Source organism: Macrosteles quadrilineatus, unplaced genomic scaffold, assembly GCF_028750875.1.
Source record: "Macrosteles quadrilineatus isolate MER2022 unplaced genomic scaffold, UCM_ALF_1.0 Scaffold_2__2_contigs__length_208266976, whole genome shotgun sequence".
Classification (NCBI taxonomy): domain Eukaryota; kingdom Metazoa; phylum Arthropoda; class Insecta; order Hemiptera; family Cicadellidae; genus Macrosteles; species Macrosteles quadrilineatus.
This window is the reverse complement of record NW_026542595.1, coordinates 104,775,850-104,796,893: the sequence shown is the minus strand read 5'-3', so window position 1 is coordinate 104,796,893 and position 21,044 is coordinate 104,775,850. Positions and strand designations below refer to the sequence as shown.

At 30.3% G+C, this 21,044-nt stretch overlaps 1 protein-coding gene across 11 annotated transcripts in view; it reads left to right on the top strand.

The window, feature by feature from the left end:
• LOC128985492 (eye-specific diacylglycerol kinase-like) overlaps nt 1-21,044 on the top strand; it is a 319,947-nt gene that overhangs the window by 287,608 nt on the left and 11,295 nt on the right. For 6 of the 11 annotated variants that reach the window (XR_008490033.1, XM_054405030.1, XM_054405031.1 and 3 more), the window contains exons 10-19: nt 659-869; nt 1,452-1,644; nt 2,317-2,416; nt 3,032-3,118; nt 3,676-3,779; nt 8,295-8,392; nt 8,988-9,017; nt 10,647-10,787; nt 11,666-11,867; nt 16,477-16,683. Coding sequence is in view for 10 of the 11 variants with exons in the window: in XM_054405030.1 (XP_054261005.1) it covers nt 659-869; nt 1,452-1,644; nt 2,317-2,416; nt 3,032-3,118; nt 3,676-3,779; nt 8,295-8,392; nt 8,988-9,017; nt 10,647-10,787; nt 11,666-11,867; nt 16,477-16,683 (1,373 nt within the window). In the remaining variant the exon portion in view is untranslated. Of the gene's footprint in view, nt 1-658; nt 870-1,451; nt 1,645-2,316; nt 2,417-3,031; nt 3,119-3,675; nt 3,780-8,294; nt 8,393-8,987; nt 9,018-10,646; nt 10,788-11,665; nt 11,868-14,888; nt 14,996-16,476; nt 16,684-21,044 lie in introns of those variants that run through there. The other 5 variants (XM_054405036.1, XM_054405029.1, XM_054405033.1 and 2 more) reach the window with 3 other exon arrangements.

Below are 21,044 nucleotides of genomic sequence, written 5' to 3'. Positions count from 1 at the left end.
CCTTTTCAAATTGAATAAATCCTAATAATGTTGTAAAAATTATTGTGTCCTGGGAAAACTGTGGTTTTTGATTATTCAAAACGGGAACCTTTAACATATATTCCTAAATAAAGACTAAGCACCATCTCTAATTCAATTAAAATGCTGCACAGATCGTTATGCTCCATTTTACACTCATCCATTTTTACTGTTCAGTTAAAAATATGTGCACAATTTTGTTGCCGTCTTAGTGAAGTGATTGAGACTTTTTTACAAAAAGAAATTTTACTATAATAGAAAGCCTGAAGCATTAAAATCCTATATTGGTATATCTTAATAGCTGAATAACAGGTAAAAATCAACTAGCTTAAGCAACTAATTGCTATCAACTATACTGATTCCTGTTGTGTACGACAACTGTTTAACCTCATAAAACTTAAATATGAACTCAATGTGAACTAAAGCATCATTAATGACTCTTAAATTATTACAATTATACAAACCAAGGAAAAAGTATCAGACAGAAGCTTACTCATGACTCATATGGCTCATTACAAATTGTTCAATTTTATTTAAAATTTGCTTAAGCTTGTCTATGTCCATAGGTATATGAGATGGATATATGAAGCCAATGCTAAAACTCTTAATACAAATTTTTCGACGTCTTCTGTTGTCCTAGGGATACACAGATGAGCCTATCTCCAAGATCCTAGCCAACATCGGAGACAGCGAAGTAATCAACCTGGACCGCTGGCAGCTCACGGTGGAAAAGAACTCGACTGTGGAACCCAACGAAGAGGGCAAAGAGAGTCTTCCTCTCAATGTCGTCAACAATTACTTCTCCCTCGGTGTGGACGCTCACATCGCGCTGGAGTTCCACGAAGCGAGAGGTGAGAATGTGGTAGTTTTAGATCAAATTGATAAAAAAAAAATTGTATTGTGTTTGAATAATTAGATATTGGTTGATTGGGTATAATCAAACTATCTGATTGGATAGTAGGAGTTGGCCTCACTTGCCAGAATTGACAAACTTACATGTATTGTTATCAGAGTGATCTTTTGTTTTGTATTTTGATTCAATTCAAGCTGTTTCATGCTATACAAAATTGAGTACTTAAAAAAAAGTAATCTCTATCACCAATCACCAATGGATTTGATCAATGTGATAAAGCCGCAACACTCTGAGGGATTAGAGGTCAAAGAACCCTCTACACATTTACACATAGCCTGACGTTATGTATAAAAACAGTTCCAGTACTACAACATAGAATTTTCGAATGTGAAGGATAAAAACGATTTAAGGATGGTGTAATGAATGTTAATCCAGTTTTCAAATTCTTCAATGGATTAATCCAGAAGCCATTTCACTGCAATTTTGTTTTAGATTCTTTTATCCTTGACTTCATATGGTAGAATGTTCAAAAACTGTATCACCCATTTACAACTCCTCAAGCTTTTAAATATTCTTTCAGAGGCTCATCCTGAAAGGTTCAACTCCAGACTGAGAAACAAGATGTTCTACGGTCAGATGGGAGGCAAGGATCTGCTGAGACGGAAGTGGAAGGGGTTGGCAGACCTGGTGACGTTAGAGTGTGATGGCAAGGATATGACGCCCAAGCTCAAGGAACACAAAGTTCATGCAATTGTCTTCCTAAACATTCCTAGGTATGACCATTAAACATCAAACAAAATCTTTTACATGGTGGAATAGCAAATCACAGATTTTTAGCTCAAATGGTTTAAATTACCTTGCTCCATCAAGTGATCCTGTGCTGACTACCTAGAAATATCTAGTCATTTATCTAAGTTGGGTAGATACGTCAGTTCTATTGAGTAAGAGACATAACATACCCACTCGAAGTGAAGAAAAAATTTCTAATATGGCCATTGGAAAGACAGGTCTGTAAGTACATGGGGGCGACAACTAAATTCGAGTCAATTTATGTATTTTTGTTTCATGTCTCTTTCTCAATAAAATGGTTTTGATAACTCAAACCAACTTGATTCGATGACTGAATATTTTTATTACACACGATTACACTATAGTGCAAAACTACAGTGGTGTACTACAAACAATTTTGAAGTTGATATTAAAATTGCCAAAACCAGTTTATTATTAACTAATTGTTTGCAATGGAAATGTCGGATTGGGATGTAAAAGAGCTCTAAATTTGATGTTGTATGTAATTTTTACATAATTGCTCAATTCCTGGGATTTGACTTTGAAAAGGCTGCCATATTTTCCAGAGTTGTGCATTTTACTTATTGAGGACTCCCTGTATGTTGAAAAATAAGTCTTACCATTGCTTTGACAACATTCTCTTATTGGTGTTTCAGCTATGGAGGGGGTACGCATCCCTGGAATAGAGCGCAAGGGGTGGAGCAAGCTACTGACGATGGAATGATAGAAGTCGTTGGTCTTACCACCTACCAACTAGTGAGTAGATTAACTAATTAATACTGTGTTATGAAATGTTAATAAAAAGTTTTGGAAATGAAAAGATAATATAAAGTTATAAACCGTTTTGGGAATAATACTGAAGAGTTACTGAACTATTTTCAGTTGTAATTTTTCATTGGATGAAATATTTCATACGGTTGACTCAATCTCGTTCGGAAACCTGTAGACCATTATGTTATCGAAACTAAATAGAGTTTGAATCAAAAAGCTTATGACTAGTTAGTTTACCTGGCTATTGACATACAGGAACTAATCCTATTCGCGGTGGTTGGTACGCAATAATTTGATTTCGGATGAAGTGCTTTAAGGTCTCGACCTGCCCCTGTTAGATAAGATCCTATTCGCGAATGATTGAGTAGATAGCTATTCAATCCATTCAAACTCTAGACCAAAGGCATCCAAACATGAGGGTGGCTGTAAGAGCTTGACCTGACAATAAAAATATTCAAAACATTCTTACTCAAATTTTGCACTTTAAATCTTAAGTTTTGTGATATTATTTAAGTCACACATTACTTTCTATACTTTCATTATTTTAAGTTAACGGTAATTGAATTGTAAATTCCAATTTATACAAGTATCTGTTTTCAGCCGTTGTTGCAAGCAGGAGGTCACGGAACAACGATCTGCCAGTGTCAATCAGCGAAAATTGTCACCACAAAAACCATCCCAATGCAGGTATAGTTTGATCACAGTTTTAATTTACTTTATGATTATTTTTTGTTATACTGTTAACGTTTCATTTAACACTCCAAAATACATCCAAATTTCTGATACGGATAGAAGTCATACTGAATTTTACTGAGTATTATTGGTTTGTACTGTGCAATATCAAATGTTCGAAGGGCGTGTTGCAGCATATTTTTTAACCATCCTAGGCTTATGAACTTGATCATTTAAATAAGTTATTACCTTTTTTACTTTTGTTCTTGATTACTACAGTGTAGTTATATTTATCATATTTCATAAGCTTGTGTGGCATCTTCTTATGTTGTAATAATGTTTCCACCACTTAAGTTTATATAATGTTTACAAATATACAGACACTATTATTGAACGTTCATCATGGTTGGGTCGAGTGAGACTCTTGAAAACGGACACGTGGCAGAAGCCTTACTTTCTCCTAAACCCTATAGTTCACACTTATAATACTTTTGAATACATCCAATTGTATGAGTAAGCTAAAATTAAGTTTAATTTTAATTTTATATGTGTAAAGATCATTATATTTTTAGGTTGATGGTGAAGCCTGCAAGCTGAATCCTTCCATCATCACTATGAACCTGCTCAACAAAGCCCCGATGTTGGCGAAGAGACGCGGCGGCAAACCTAATGTTCCGTAAGTGTCCAAAAGTAACTATCGTTGTTTGTAAATGTTTTTTTTTTTTAATACTGGAACCAGCTGTTAATAGCTGGAACCATAATATTAAAAAAATGATCTTCGCTAAAGGAAACAGCTGATCTTTGTCTTTTAAAAAAGGCTGTCATCTCATTCATTCAATACTCATAGTTCACTCTTCCTTGACTTCAAATTTTCATTCTGATGTGTCAGCGTTGGAAAAAATCTCTACACTCTAATCTCTTAGTGAGTCAAGAGTCTAGCTGGTAGAGCACGAGTAGGTTCCAGGTTCAAATCCGACAAAATCGCCGTAGAATGTTATCTAAGTGATAATGCCGCAGCCCCTAGTTCTAGCCTAAAGTAATGTGAAAAACGATCCTGGGTTAGAGCCTGACGTCCTATGAAAAAAACTATTCAACTTGCTCTGAGTCTATGATTGTTCAATAGCGATGACTTTGAATGTGAAAATGCAAATGTGAATATATAACTCGATATTTTGATGCTGAAGAAGAGGTTTAAAAATAAATTAAGACAGGTGTTTTCATTTATAAAGTCTGAAGAGAATAATGAGAATCAAGGTGACATAATATTAATAAAAAAAAAAATTTTTTAGAGGTTGGCGGTCTTTTTAACCTTGCATTTGCCCGTCCACATAGACTGCATTAATTCAATAAATTCAAACTTGATATTAACATTCCCAAATAATATTAAAGCAAATTGTAATTAAATTATTATATAAATATAGTGTACAGATTTTTTTATTTTACCCTTTTAATGATTATCATTTCCTAATAATGTCTATGATAAATTTAGACTGTCACAAATTTAAAAGACAATACAAATTGTGTATGGACTTTTTACATACTTATGATTTTTTATGAATTCTTTATCTATATATTATTGTCAAAAATTATTCTTTAAAACCTTTTTTCTCAGCTTGTGTGCATCGCAGGGAAAATCTACGCATTCTGTAAGACAGATATTTGCCTGTAGATGTTGTTCAGAATCCATTAAAATAACGCTAAAAAATAAATACGAAAAATTTATTCAAAATACAAAAGAATTCACATTGGCCTCATGGGTTGCCATGCTGGTGGCGAAATATAAACAGAAAATCATAACAAATGGAAGAAATTCCAATCACATGTTTTATTTACTGCGTGGGGCAAAATAGAGAATTTTCCATAATACATATTTTTGGTTGAGTTTTCGACCACAAGGTGAACACTACTTATGTATTATTACAGACCTCAACAAATCAAATCATTGCAACCATTCTCCTATACGGTACATAATGTTTATCAAACTTCGCAAAACTGGTTATCATTATATCTGGATTCAAAACCTATTCATCAAAAGCTACATGATTAATTTTTCATCATCCAAATAATAATATGGTTCTTAGACTGACATTCAGCGTGAAATTAATCAAATATTATCTCCACTTCGCTCTCAGCTAGAGATGGTTTAAGACTCTAGAGACGGAGTCAACTGATGCATGAGTCTCTACGGAGTGGACCTTAATGAAACCCTTGTAGTTCTGTGTTTAATCGCTTTATACAACTGTGTCATTCATTCACAGAATATCATATTGAATATGACTCTTCCATGAATATAAACGTTGTCTAATATTATATTTGTCTCTACAATTTACAGGATAAATATTGTGATGTTTTATTAAAATTATTATATATGTATGTATGTTAAAATTTTTTTTATGTATAATGATATTTATAATGAACTAGCTGTACCCTCGGGCTTTGCCCCGTTTAACTTCATATGTGAGCTTGTTCGCATTGCTCAATCACGTCCTGGTTGAAGTTCGTTCGCTACGCTCACTCACCTTTACGGTTGGAGCTCGTTCACTGCGCTCACTTGCCTTCAGGTTAGCTCGTTCGCTACGCTACCTCGCCTCCGGGTTGAAGTTCGTTTGCTACACTCACTCACCTTTTGGTTTCAAATTAGCTGTTAATTGTCAAATATAAAAAAAAATTATAGTGCTGCACTCTGTTGGTAATCCTTGTAACTTTAATGCTATTGAACATCATAGAACAGAACCAACTTGTTTAATTGAAACAGCTGTTAAATTAAAAATAAATATAGTTCTGCACCCTGTTGGTAAACCTATTAACTTTTTAATGCTATTATGTTATTATGAACATCACAGAATCAAATTGTTTAGTTGCACCAGCTGTTAAGATTCTTTAATTCCATTTAAATATGAGTACTCATAAGGTTAACATGGGAAACTCCAGAGCCACTGGGGCGGAGCCCTATTGACGGATCTGCACCAAACTTCACACAAACCATCCTTGAATAATACTTGATAATGCCTGAAAGTTTCATTACAATATGTCGAGCGGTTTTGGAGTCCATAAAGGACAAACATACAAATATACAAACATACAAATATACAAACATACATTGGATTTTATATATAATACATTGGATTTTATATATAAAGAAGATTTATCAAGACAGAAAGACAATTAATTTTTGTACATATTTTGAGCTGAACATAAATGTAGTAAGATGGAGTAAGATGAACGTATCTTTGGTATACTGAATAATATCAGCTGTTCCTTAGTCAGGATTAATTTATTTAAAACTTTTATGATCAAGACAGCTTAGTACAGTTTCAAAACTTGAAATAATACATATATTTCATCACTAAGAAGTGATGAAGGCGTGAAGAGACTCTTTTATATCTAAGCTCGGGCTTCACTTTGGAAAATGAACAAGGGTTGAAAAACCATTTTTGCATGTGTGATGAACTATATTTTTCGTCATATTGCAACATATTTAATAAACTTAGTTAGAAAGCGTAAGTTCATGTAAAAATAACCTCTCAAAACGACTTCCAACTTGTTTTCAACTTAGTCAATGCAAACTAACAACTGTTTAGTAAATGATTCAATTGTTTTGTCTGTTACGATTATGGTAGTGTACATTACACTATATTGAGATGTCAAATTATTTATAAGAATGCAGCAAGGTTCAACCTATATATTGTTAGATAAATTATGGTTTGTATAGACAGCCCAAATACTTTTACCTAACCCGCCATGTTAAACTTCCCTATCCCAAGCGTGATGTATACGACTTCTTTACTTCACGAGTGAAGTAAAGTTTCAAAAACTCACTCGGTGAGGTAGTAAAACCCATTTAAATAACATTGAGTGCTAAACTTTAAAAAATATACCTCTATGGAGCCAAAGACGTTGAATGCTAGAAATCAGCTGTGCGCTTGAATTTTATTGTTATGCTTTATTATCCTAACCTATAGCTTGTTAAAGAATTATCCTAACCTAGCTTTTGTTTGTAAAAGAACGTTAGAAGATGAGTGAAATAGATAATGAAAAATATTGTACATAACCCCCTGTATATTGTCGGGTCAGGTAAAATCTTGTACGTTAGACGTTACGCAAGAGTGTGATGTAAAAACGCTCTTACTACACTTGTAATGTAAATAGCTATTAAAGCATTATCACTAAAATTACTTGCCATAAGAGGCCTTTTCGCCAACCACTGGAACAAGAAATTGAGTTGATTCCCTAAAAATATTCCTGCAGTCACTCTCCACTGATAAGGAACTGTTTTCGAAAACTAACGAACTTTGATGTTTGATTTACCAAGCTAATCAAGTACAGATGTCACGTATGTGATTGATTTGTGATTGTCATTGACCTGATTGGACCAATGTCTGATTGACAGGACAATATTGGTATCCAACTATCCATATGTAATGTCGGTAACTTCTCATCTTGACTTTGAACAGTGCAAGTGGACTTATTTATTTACTGATTTCCATTTAACAATATGTTTTACTTCTCATACTGTAAAATGAGAAGCCCATTTTATTTGGTCCATGTTAGTGACGTTTCAGAGTTATGTTGAATGATGTTTTTCATATATTTTTAGGGGCAGATGTTACAATTGTTTTTGTTAGGTATTTTCTCTTCTGAGGTAAATTTTATTCCAGATCATTAAACGTGGGGAAAACTTTGTTTTTTACCAATTGGAAAACGTCTACAAGATCATGAACTTACCATCATTAAAATTTAACCTAAAACAATGATCAGTACTGTATATTTTTCTTCTTTTTCTCATTTTTCTACGCCAAAACGCCAGTGGAATTTAACAAGGGGTCAACGTGAGAATAAAGTGTTGTGGATGTGCCCAGGAATTGTAACAGTTGTCCCTTCTGCAGGCTAGCAACACACCCAAATTATTAGTTCATCTTGGTGCAAAACAAATTTCGCTCATTGTTAAAACAGTGACATATTTAGATTTGATGATGAGCACTGGTAGCCTTACATTTTAACTACATGTACCTTACTTCGTAGTACATATGATGTTGGTGAAAGAGGAAACCTTTTGTGTAGAGGGTCTGACAAAGCACCGATGCAGAGAGTAAGATTATGTCCTGTTCAGTCTTAACGACATCTTCTATCAAAATGTCATGACAGTGATTTTCCTTATGTCATTGACTAAAAATACATTGTTATGTTTCAGTCAAGCTACGCTAGATCAACTAAGAGTTACTGTGTACAGAATAAGCATGGCGGATTACGAACAACATCACTACGACAAAACCCTCCTCAAACAAGCAGGTTAGTTTAGTTATTCTATGATTATTACTTGTTATAGTACAGTAGCTAAAATTAGGCTTTTCTATGAGCAATTCTAAAATAGATGTATATAGTAGGGATATAGTAGAATACTAAAGGAACAAGGTGAATATTTTGTAAACTTTAAGGTTAAGTATGGTACCAACGTCTAATTTTTGTTATTGACAGTATCCATTAATACATGTCAATGAGGATATTTGCAGATTTTTTTTAAAGATAGCTAAGAGTATATTTGCCAATGTAATTAACTATCTGATAAATTCAAGTAAGGTTTTATGAAGTGGTCCAAAAATAAACTGCATCTTAATTATCAGATAATATTTATTTAGCAAGGCTTTTGTCAAGTAATAAGTAAAATAGTTATGCAAAATCATTGAGTACTCACATAAAACAACCAAAATACCAAATAACAAATAACGTCTTTCCTAGTGTTCAATGCCTTAAAATTCTGCACTATGTACTTACTTTTACGACTAAAAAAATTTTAAAATTATAGACTTAGAATTTAAAGACTCTTTTGAAAAAACAGCAAAATATTGCAATAGAGTTATACTGAACTCAAGTGTTTTTATCACAGAGGATCAGAGAAGAGAACCGATACGTGGAGGTAAACAGAACAAGAACTGCATGGAATCGCACAATATCTACTTCTTATATAGTACATCTTTAGATAGAAATCTTATATTTTCGTACAAGTTATACATATTGAAATAGTTAAGTCTTGTAACCCCTTTAAACAATTTAAAACTACAATAGAGAACAATTAAAGTCCATACATCAAAACCGGAGGCAGAACCTTCTTTAGGTTTCAATTACTGTAAAAAAATTACCCAACTAAGGTACAACCCACCAGGTGTCATAAGAAAATATTTAAATAGCATTTGTATAACATTTTAATTTAATTCAAATAAAAGGCTTTGTTTATATTTTAAAAAGCTTCACCAAAGACTTCCAAAGATTTATTTTGAATTTCAGTTTATTGCCTTTTGAATTTCTATGTGATTTAACATTTTAAAATACAAATTGAATTAACTGAAGCAGCTGTGACTTTTCTTTGACGTGAGAAACTCATGGCTAAACTCATGGCTAAAAGATATTCCTCATAACTACCTTCAAAGTGCAGTCTTTGAAATCAAAATTTTAAGTGGCAGAAGGTGATGTTTTCAAAACATTTTTAAATAAAATGTTTTTTTTTTATCAATGGCCATAACTACCCATCAAATTAACTCTTTAAACTCTGGTTTATAGCATTTTTCCAGTAGTTAATTACTTTCAACAATGGTGATGAATATGGTAGTTTTTTCTCTAATTGTAGTTTAAATGTTGAATAAAGGTGTATGCAGACTTAAATGTCACCATTACATGAGACTTGATCAAATATTTAAATATAGAATACTGTATAACTAACATTATTCTTTTGAAATAATAACATAATTTAAACCTAAAACTGTTTTACTTTATGGAACGTATTTATAATCTGTGCAGTAAGTATTTGATGAAGTCTCTATTACTTCTTAAATTAATTTAAGAAGATTGTGTAAGTAGACAAAAGCATTTAGTCTTGAATAGGCAATTTTTATTAACTTTATTTTTACTGAATAATGAATTATGATTTTGTAAGTTATTTCTCACTTAACTTGCTCATTTTGACTATGTTTTACCTAAAAAACATTATATGCATATTTATTTTGAGTACATTTAAAAAACCACTATTAAAATAACTTTAAAATTTTTAGGGTGGTTTACCAACTGGTAGGTACTACCCAAATTTAATACATTACTTGAAGTGGGATTTAGTAAATATGATAAAAAACTTCTTTAACTTACTTACTTTAAATCTTGTGGTAATATTTTTACCAGTAATAATTACTCTTACTAAAAACATTCCTAAAGACAAAATTTTATGATTAACACAATTAATTTAAATCAAATTAAACTACCTAAATAATTTTACAAAAATAATTTCACAAACCGGTTTTGAATTTCAAATTAATTTTTTATGACTTAATTTGACTTTTAAAAACCCAACAATGCTTGCACCCTCTTCAATTTAGTCTTCCCTGACACATACACTTTCACACAATGCATTGTCACTCAAATCTGCATGAATTTCGACTTTTTTCAATAAAAATTTGAATCATATTTACTCTGTGAATTTTATTAAAATAAATCATTTTATATTTAGGTCCCAATTTCTTGTTTATGAATTTTGGATTTTTCTTATGCAATGTTTCAGCTATAAAAATGGGTGAAATAGAAGTTGCGCCGGTAGCCGATTTAGAACAAGTTCGTCAAATGGTTAACAAACTGCAAGAAAACTCTTCAGAACCTTCTGAGAATTGCCCAAAACTATCACCTGATTGGTGTTTTGTGGATTGTAAGTGATTTTCAAAGTTACTGTGAAACAAACTTTCCTAATTCTATAAATAAAGTTACTTAAAAGTTGATTAAAGTAACTAAATTTGCTTGTAAATTGTTTTAACTCTTAAGTTAGTTAAATCTCATTTTATTTCAAAAGTAACATTTATCATTGAAATAATTTTTTGTTTCCAATAATGTAATAAAAAATTTCTTACCGTAAATAATTTTAAAAAACCACTAACAAATACAAATACATACCACCATAGTTTACTGCAACAAGTATAATTGTTTAGATTAGTAAAATACCTTACAGTTAAGCATGATAACGCATGAGCATGGCATGAATAGATTATATCGTACTGTATTTGACTTCTACTAATTAAAAAAACTAGGTAATGAAAAGACTTTGCTAATCAAAAGCCTTTTAATGCAAATAAATTATTATTTCATGGTTTATTTTATAATCGCCAGGTTTTGAGAGAAAACATAAATTTTGTCCAAAACAGGATGAGCTTCACTTTAAATTTGTCACCCTCCCCCAAATTTATCTATTTTGTCATAATAATTTTTTAGAGAATTTGCCATGTGGTCAGAAGTACATTACCACTATTCATAGTGCTATTACAATATTGTCATTATGATAAAACCTAGCTTAGGGTTGTTTTAGTTTACTTTATAAGGGTAGGTGCTTTAATCACTCAGGACCCCCAGAAACCATCCAAGAAATTGCTTCGTCAAGTTGGTATCAACTTCTGTATAAAAAAATTCCACAACCCTAAACCTGGCTACCTACTATGGTAAAATTTGATTTAAAATCTAATTTTCTAAATGGAATTTATAGTTGTTAACAATGTACATGATAAATTTTGTCACTTCAACAAAATTTTCTTGCAGCTTGCACGGCAGAGAGGTTTTTCCGGGTGGATCGAGCACAAGAACATCTTCACTACTTGACAGACATTGCCAATGATGCGTTGTACGTGTTGGACACACTGCCGCAAACGCCAGACGATGAAACTGCTTTCCTTTCCCCGGTGAACAGTAACCATCAGTCCCCAAGCAGTCTACCAGGAGAACAGACGACGCCTGAACTCAGGTATGCCAACTTAGAGGTTGCAACTACAAAACTTTCCAGAATGTAGTTAAAAATTTTGAAATTGCTACTAAATTTTATTTTAAGGTGGAGAGATTGGTGCTGTTGATTATTATGGTAGAGGAATATTTTAGGTAGTACACTAGACGCAGAAAATCTTTTGCCAAAGAAAGTATTTGAAATACAGTTCCCACTTATTTACAATAGCGGAGGGAAGACTGTTTTGGATAGCCAAACTTCCTAACTTTATTTGAAAGGATAATTAATGGAAGGATCAATTTTAATAGAAAGCTAATAAAATATTGTATTTTAAACCCTCCTCCAATGATGTATGATTGGAGGTTAGGTTGGCAAAACAACCCCTAAATGCATTAAAAATGTGGTCTTAGCCTGTCATCATTAACATCTACCACAATTAGGTAATATCAAATGATTGTTTTCACATCTTCCCAAGCGTTTTGGTTTACCCGATTAACATTTAACACAGGTTTCAGTTGAAGGATCTGGTTAAGGAGTTATACTGTATTCGTAGAGGAAAGGATTGGGAAGAAAATTAAAGGTGGACTGATATTACTATTTTGTCTGAGATAGTAAAGATTTTTTAACTGCTTTCCTGGAGTAGTCCATTGGATGTTCTGTGTCTAGGGTACTTTGGTGTCTGTTAACCCATTGGCTGTGGCCCACATGGTAAATTAATGTTTATGGAAACTACTGTGTGTAAATATATCTCATCACAAAGCAATTCAGCTTGATTTAAATGCAGGAAGGCTGGGTATTTTATGCCTAAAACAAATTTACCATTGAGGTGGTTTGAAGAAATTGTCGAGGGGTCTTTTTGTACTGACATTTTCTGATTTTCGAACCTTTTGGAGAATCTTTTTCAGTTTTGTTGTGTTGATATCTATAGGAATCTTGTATAACTTTGGGCAAAGCAATGAAAAACAGATTACACCTTAACAGAAAACACGTTGGGCGTAAAAATTTCAACATATGCAAAAAAAATTGTTGTCACATTTTGAATATTATGTAACTGCAGCCAATGGAATAACATAGGATGTTTGGATGGGAGGGGGTTTGGGAAAAATAAACAGAGAATTGAAAGCTTGCACCTGGACTTAAAACCTTTGGGAAAATTTACATAGATACAAAATATGATGAAAGTAAATATATATTTATGTTCTTATATATTGTTCAATCGTATTTACACTTCTAAAAATGGGTTTACTGACACTATTAAGTAGATCAATTAGGAAAGTGAGTGAACAAGCAGTTGGTTATTCTAACCAAGTTTACTTCATAAATTCATCTGCTTTTCACTACATAACTTACAATTTTGAACAATATAATGTCATAAATTTCAATATACATGTACTGTATTTTAATTTTTATTTCACTTTTGAAAAACATACAACTTTTTTACAAAAATAACTGCATATTACATAGTTTAGATTTTACAATAAAAATACCAAATCCTGATAAACATATTCCAATAGAAACTAACTTTAGGCTTAACAGTTTTACTCTCTTTAACTTAATCTATTTAAATTTGTCTAAATACTTTTTTGCTGTAAATAAAAAAAAATCTCCTTCACTAATACAAGGCTTACACAACAAAATCAACTTTTCATACAGATACTTATGACTCATCTCTATTCATACTTGGCATAATATACCTTTCTATAGTCGCCATTTCAATAAAAAGTATTTACAATTTTTCTAATTTCCGATGATTTGTTACTTTAATATCAGTTAACATACTTTCAGCATAGGCAGTCTTCCCTGCAATTATTGTGCTAAAGATTACATTATTTGTTAATGTAACGGTAGACTCCTTACTAACTGACATACATTCTAATTTCCAATAAACCTTCATAATATATCCATTCACCTCCGCACAGGTTTGTTCAGATGTTAGAATGCTTTAATTAAACCATTCACTGGCACAGTGATTTACTTTTTTACATATTTAAAGCTGAGTATGAGCTTTGATTTGAAAATGAAGTGGGATAAGCTTTACTGACTACAGTCACCTGGACAAACTTTGAATCCCAGTCGTTCATATTAATACAGAAACCCAAATAAAATAAAAAAACTTTAATGAAGAAAGGTAGAACCATTCCAGAACCAATTTGTTACTCATAATTATACACTACCAAAAAAAGTTTACTACTCAAACTCAACAAAACTGCTTAATTTACAGTTGCACATTCCTAATTTACCTGTATGTAATTTTCATGGACTGCTGTCCGATTGATGTCCCGATACCCGAAGTCTGTAGGTGCCAAATTATGGAGGGTATACTGCATTATTTTTTGTGTATAGGAAGTTAACCATTTAATAAAATTTGACCTAAAAGCTAGAGAAATTTGTAGTTTATAAAAAAAGAAATACGTCACAAAATTTTGAATCACCTGTTAAAAGGAGTCTACCAAAACATCATAAAAAGCGCTTATTCCATCTTTGACTTTTGATTGAAGTAGACATTTCACATCAAGTGTCATGGTACCTAAAATTAAGGGGGGGGGGAATATAATTTTGACAACTTTACACAATGTTAGTGGCTCTTCAACTCAACTCTAAATTGAATAAAAAATGTACAACAGCTAGTTTATACAGGGTGTAAAAAAACGTTTCAGGACCTTGGATATGATTCCCCCACTATACCTGTAAACCAAAATGAAATTTTACGATGGTCCATTGAGATTTCATATTGGACCAAATCAATTTTTTTCCTAACATAGACCTCTTTAAACGTACCAAGTTTCATCGAGATTGAATGAAAATTTTCAAAACAAACAATGTTTATGTCTACAAAATAAAATGGCGGATATCTGGGTAAATATATGTTTTTGGACATACATTCATATAAGTTTTTTTTTTTCTTTTGGTATGAGGCTTGATCACAAAGTCCTGAAAAGTTTTCTTTTGGACACCCTGTATAGATGAGATGACTACTTCAGTATCCAAAAGTCAACAATTCCATTCACTGGGTCCTAACGACTATTTTGGTCTGTTCGAGAGAAGGATTCCGACCCAAAACCACTTGCTGTCGATAAGTTTCGGCCCGGTCTGGTGCTGACAGTGGGATCAACATCTACTCTTCTACTTCCTATGTCGTGTTCAGATTATATAGTAATATATTTTAATTACGTACTCGTACCCTCTTAATCTATTGTAGATATTCCAAATCATTTTTGTGTCGTCTAGATTCGTAGTTTATTTAAATTAATTCCATTTTTATGTGGAAGGTGCAGGTGGTTGGAGGGATTGAAGATTTTGAATTTGTTCAACTCTTAAAAATTGTTCTATGTATTTATACACTTAATTGTGTAACTATCTATCTGTTTACATTGACATAAATTTAAAAAACTATAAAAGTTAAATTAATTTAATGATTTACATGTCAAATATATACAAAAGATCCTCCCATTTAAAATCATATAGGTAACTTACTCACAATTTAAAAATATTCAAAAACACAAATACGCTAAAAACAAAAATAAACAAAATTTAAATAAATTTTTCACTGAATGCTGAACTGCACCTTTAGCACCTGGTTCAATTTTGTATTGTATACATATTGTTTTTTCGCTTTGTACTTATTGCATGTAAAGTCAGTCACTTCATCTATTTCTTTTAACTTATTCTTCCTTAGCCTTCCAGAGGTCTTCTAGTATGGTGCATGGCCTCTTGGGCTTCATCATAATTTTGTATTTACAATTGTATTTCAGTTCCTGCTTCTTCTAGCTGAAGTTATAGTCTTCTGACAAGATTCTCGTGTTTTTATTCATAGTTTTAAACAATTTGCCTGTTTAGATTTATCTATGGTGGATTTATATTTTCATATATTTGTAAAATATTGTATATTGATGTTATTTTTATATTTTAGCATAAGATGTTTTTTAGTCATTTATAGTAAGAGGTAGATTTTTTTGTAAAAAAATTACATAATTCAATATTGGAATAGTTTTTTACCATGAGGGTATAACATAATTCTTGTCTCCTATTTGGAGTTTTGAAAAGATTTAGAAATTATTTTTTTTCTCATGAATCATGTACTCCCAAACATTTAACAGTATTTATGACAGTAAATAGTATAGGAATTATTATCTGGATTCTGAATATAAAAATGTCCTGTTTCAAGTTTTGATTTGGGTATTTACAACCCCTATGACTAAATCTGTTTCTGCATAATTTCTTATATAAAAAAAGTTTATCTTCATTGGAATCGAACAAGAGACTTATAGAATTAAAGGCAATCACTATAACCACTTGACTATAGTTCGGCCGCTTAGAAAACGACCTGCGCGCTAATGCTAAACCAATGTTGGAGGAGGTCGCTTTCTAAGCGGCCGAACTGTAATAAGATTTTTTTGTTAACCAGAGTTTCAAGGTAATTGAACATCCTCCTGAGTTCCATAAGTGTGGTGTGATTGAGAGTCAAATGTAGTGAAGTAAAAATTATAAATTCCTTGAAGTGTCCTTGACCAATTTAAGAAATTATGTTCTGTAGAAGCAAATAATTGGCGAAGATCAATAAATCACTAACATGCATGAGCTTGAATCTGCATGACACAGAGATTCTTAAAGTTATGACTATTGGTCTATGTAGTCCGAGTGAGGAATCGCCTAAGAGGCCGATAGATCTGGAGCTAGAATCTTCACCACCTCAGAGGCCCCCGCGGAGCCCCCCGTCAAGCCCCGCCCTAGGGACTCTGCCGAGCTCCGCACTAGGGACACCGTCAAGCCCTCCGCCCTCCCCACCACCGGAACCCCCCATCGACGGATCTCCCGTCGCCGGAACTACCAACTACATTAGGTACGCTATGTGTCGGCCCGCGTAACGTGTGCTCACAAATAAAAAATCTTAAAGTTTTAAAATGCTTAATTATTTTAAACAGTTACAATATTTTGTCTTTCTTGATATTTGTCTCGTATGTCACGTACGATTTGTCCAAAATGTTGATGAACACAAAACCTCCATAAGTTATTTCTATCTTGGCTTATAAATTTAAACCCATGAAGAAAATTGGTTAAGAAAATTTTTTAGATAACGTTTAAAAAATAAAAATAAAAAAAATGGTAAATAGAAAAATTTAAATTGTTAAAAAAACGAAATTGTGTAAATTTATAGTAAATTTTACTAGAAAATTAGTAAAATTGTTTGAGGATTTTAAGGTTAAATATTTCTCTTGAACACTTTTACTGAAATTAGAAATTCTTTTGTGTCTTAAAATAATAAAGCTGTTTAAAGTAATAATTATTTCTAGCTTTAACCAAAATTCAGCTCTAAAATAAACAAATACAAATATATTATAATAACTATATTTTTTCAAACAGAAGTTATGATATTATTTTCATAATTTCATTAAATAAAGGAGTTTTAAGTTTAAATTTAAATTAATTTATTAATTGATAGCAGGATGATTTTTAATCAACAGTTTTAACTGTGTTTTCATTGTTACTACAGTTAAACAAAATCAATGAAGTGACTAACCATAAATTGTTAACCACTTTGTAAGGCTTTTAGTAGTATCATAAATTATATAAAATAATAATAACAAAAATAATTAATATTTAATTGAAAAAGTTAATTCAATTAATTTTATATTTTATAATTTATTTATTTAATTTTTCATATAATCTATGTGATTATAAACTATTTACAATAATTATTTATTGTTTATTTGAATTTATTTATTTATACAATTTTGCAAATTTAATTCTTAATTAAATGTTAGCCTATGTATAGGCCTAAATATTTTTTTTTTCAATTTTGAGTTTATTTGTGAGCTTACGTTGACTAAAATGGATGTAATAAATGTTGGCTTCTGAATGAATTGTTAATGTAAAATGATTACATGATTATATTTATATGTTCAAAAATTAAAATAAATAATAATTTATTTACCTTTTCAAAAATTAAATTATATTTTTATCTATAGAGAAATATAATGTTTTATAAATGTTTTACATTTTTACATTTTTGTATACAGAATTTTATGAATGTATTGATGTTAAATGTCGCTTTAGATGTTTGTTTCCATCACAATTTGTTAAATTATTTAGGCTTTTTAAGGCCACTTGCATGTACAATATTTGTATTTTGTTATGGCTAAAGATTCATGAGAATGTTTTTGTTAAGATAGGTTAAATAGTTTAAAATTATTGGTTTTGTATTACCTAAAGAAAAACATTGAATGTGTTTTAAAATTGCATATAAGAGAGTAATATTTTTTACTGGTACTATTAAAAAGTTTTTAAATTTAAAAAATCCTATCAAGAGTGAACAACCTAAGCATTTAAGCTATTTCAACAAATCGTTAACTTCTGAAAAAAATTGAAAATATCATCTCTTGTATAATAAGAGTACATTTTTTGTTAATTGGATTGCAATATAATTATCAAAATGTTTAATATTAAAATGCAACCAAAGATATACCAGAAAGAAAAGGAATAGTTGCTGCTGCGCTTTAAAATTTAAAACAAACATTTTATTTAATTTCTGTAAAAGATAAATTATATTGTTCTAAGTTCATCCAATTTTTTTAGGATAGCAAATGTTATATAATCTTTAGAAGTTTTCAAAATATTAGTAATTAAATATTCTTCCATTCCCTTTCTTAAAACCTTTCCATAATCATTACACCAATCACTCTTTATAAAATTATTCAAATTATTACAATACACATTTTTCTCACTTGTTCTTTAACCAAAAAAGGTTAATCAATAGTAGGATTCAACACACTTATACAGAATAATTTATTTATTTAAATAATTATATTGTTTTTATTAATACAGTAATAACTTAATTTAAGAATTTCCTCCTATGTATAGAGCAAGTTGTGTTTGAAGGTTTAATGCACCTAAAAATGGGAATCTCATTGTTTATAGAAATATAGTTTTATCTCTGAGTTATATCTCTGACTTGATTTAGGAAACAAATAACAAACACAATTTTATTTAAAATTGATTTATTACTTTGCGCTACTTATGTTTGCCTATATTTTACTAATTAAAATTTTGCCAGAGTTTGAGTATATATAACGGTGATTAATCAATGATAAAATGGAATTTTGTCAATCATAAGTTTTTAAAACTTTAAATATCGTTAGTTATATAAATTATAAAAATCCTTATAATTTATTATTTTTTTTATAAATAATTTAATAATTTTTTATTTACAATACTGTTACTACTGTTCCATTATTAATAAAATGTTAACTCTATGAAAGGACCTTAATTAGGTCCTATGTTTGCTTTGAAAGAAAAAACTATATTTCATTTAAAAAAAGTTTTATGTTTTTTATTCAACTAATTTAGTGTATTAAGTTTATTCTCACAATTTATTCAAACCTTTTTTTTTAAATAGATGGTTTATAAAATTAGTTTTTTTACAACATTTACTTGTTGTATCAATATTATTTATTCATTATTTTAACAATCTAATTATTTTAAAGTTTAAATTCAAGCCAAAAGGCTCAATTATTAACTTCATATTTTAAGTTTAATGTGCAAGATAAATCAAATCAAATAAATCCAATTAAAATCAGCACGATAAAAATGTAGGTATGTGATATATATATATATAAATGTTTTGTCATGACAAACTGTAACACCAATATTTGTTGAATTAAATTGTAAAAATGTGTATTGTTTCAAATAAGTAATTCATTGTTGAAAATCAAAGTAAGCATATCAGTTGGCTTAAAACATTTATTTTATATATGTTGGATACTAAGCAAAATAATTATCTCTTTCAAGGACTCAACATTAGATGTTATATTAATTTTTAGCTGGTGGCTAAAATAGTTTAGATCAAATTTCTGTAGTGTAGTCAGTAGATTATACAATACAAATACTTAGCCAAGAAAACTTTTGCAATGTTAACTCAAATTTCACCAAACTTTCAGTAGCTTTCCCTGACCTTTTGATTGCCAAAACATTATTACCATGGTTCAAGAAATCATTTTCATTAAATCTATAAAAACTTTTTTGTACAGTGTTAATAATTGATTTCCTGTTTTATGTAGAGATATATTTACAAAACACAACCATGTAGATTTATCTGATTATATTCCTAACACCTTTTGTGATATTCATATTTACAATAGTTTTATTGAAGATTATATTTATTGTAAATATTGTTCTATTAATTATGTAAATAAACTTTGTATAGTATTATACAATTTTTAGACAAATTTTGTCTTTTATTCAACCAATAAAAAAAAGTTAACAAAGTTTTGAACTCAATTAACACATAGCCAAATGGAATGATAATTAAAAATAATAATAATTTTATATACTTTGAACAAAATGCATTTTCATTAAAATAAAAGTTTACCTAATTATTAAATTAAGTTTTCCTTGGGGCTGATATTACATTAAGTGTAGTAGTTTTTTTAATTTCACATTTTAACTCAATTCTGTTGAATTAATGTTGCAGAATTTTTATAAAGGCTTCTAAATTTAAACAATAATAGTTAATAATCCCAGAATAGATTGAACTAAAGCATGAGATTTTTCAAGTAATATTCTTTTTGTAATTTTTATTGAAGGCCTATTGAATTTCAATTAGTGTAGTTCATAGAACTTTTTATATTCATAAATTACTATAGACTGATCTTGCAATACATAATGTACATGTATAACATTAAAAAATACAAAACTTGTTGTCTTTTTGATTATTTTCAGAAGTTTTGTATACATTTAAAAATTTGTATTTTATTAATTTCTTGTTGTGCTATAGATTTTTAGTAAATTTAGTTTTAATATTTTACCACTATTTTAGAACAAAAATAAAATAAAATATGTTTATAGTGAAATTTTAAACTGTTTTTAGAAATAGTTTTAGAGTCATACCAATATTAAACATTATATTACTAACAGCTAGTTAGAATAGTCTTTAGAAATGTGCTATTACTCTTTAGGACTTTTTACGTTAGGACTTCATGTGTTGTAACAAATTAAACTAGTTAATTGATTTAATTTGTAAATACTGTACATATTAAATAACTTTCTCTGTATATTGCTAGCATGTGCTGTCCATTATGCTACTCGCAATGGTATGTTTGCTTCCTGTTCATTTCGCTTGAGGTTTGCTATGCTTGCTGCATGATGGCTAATGGGACGATATATTTTGTAACAGAATGTTTGCATTTTGCTAAATGTTTGTTTGTT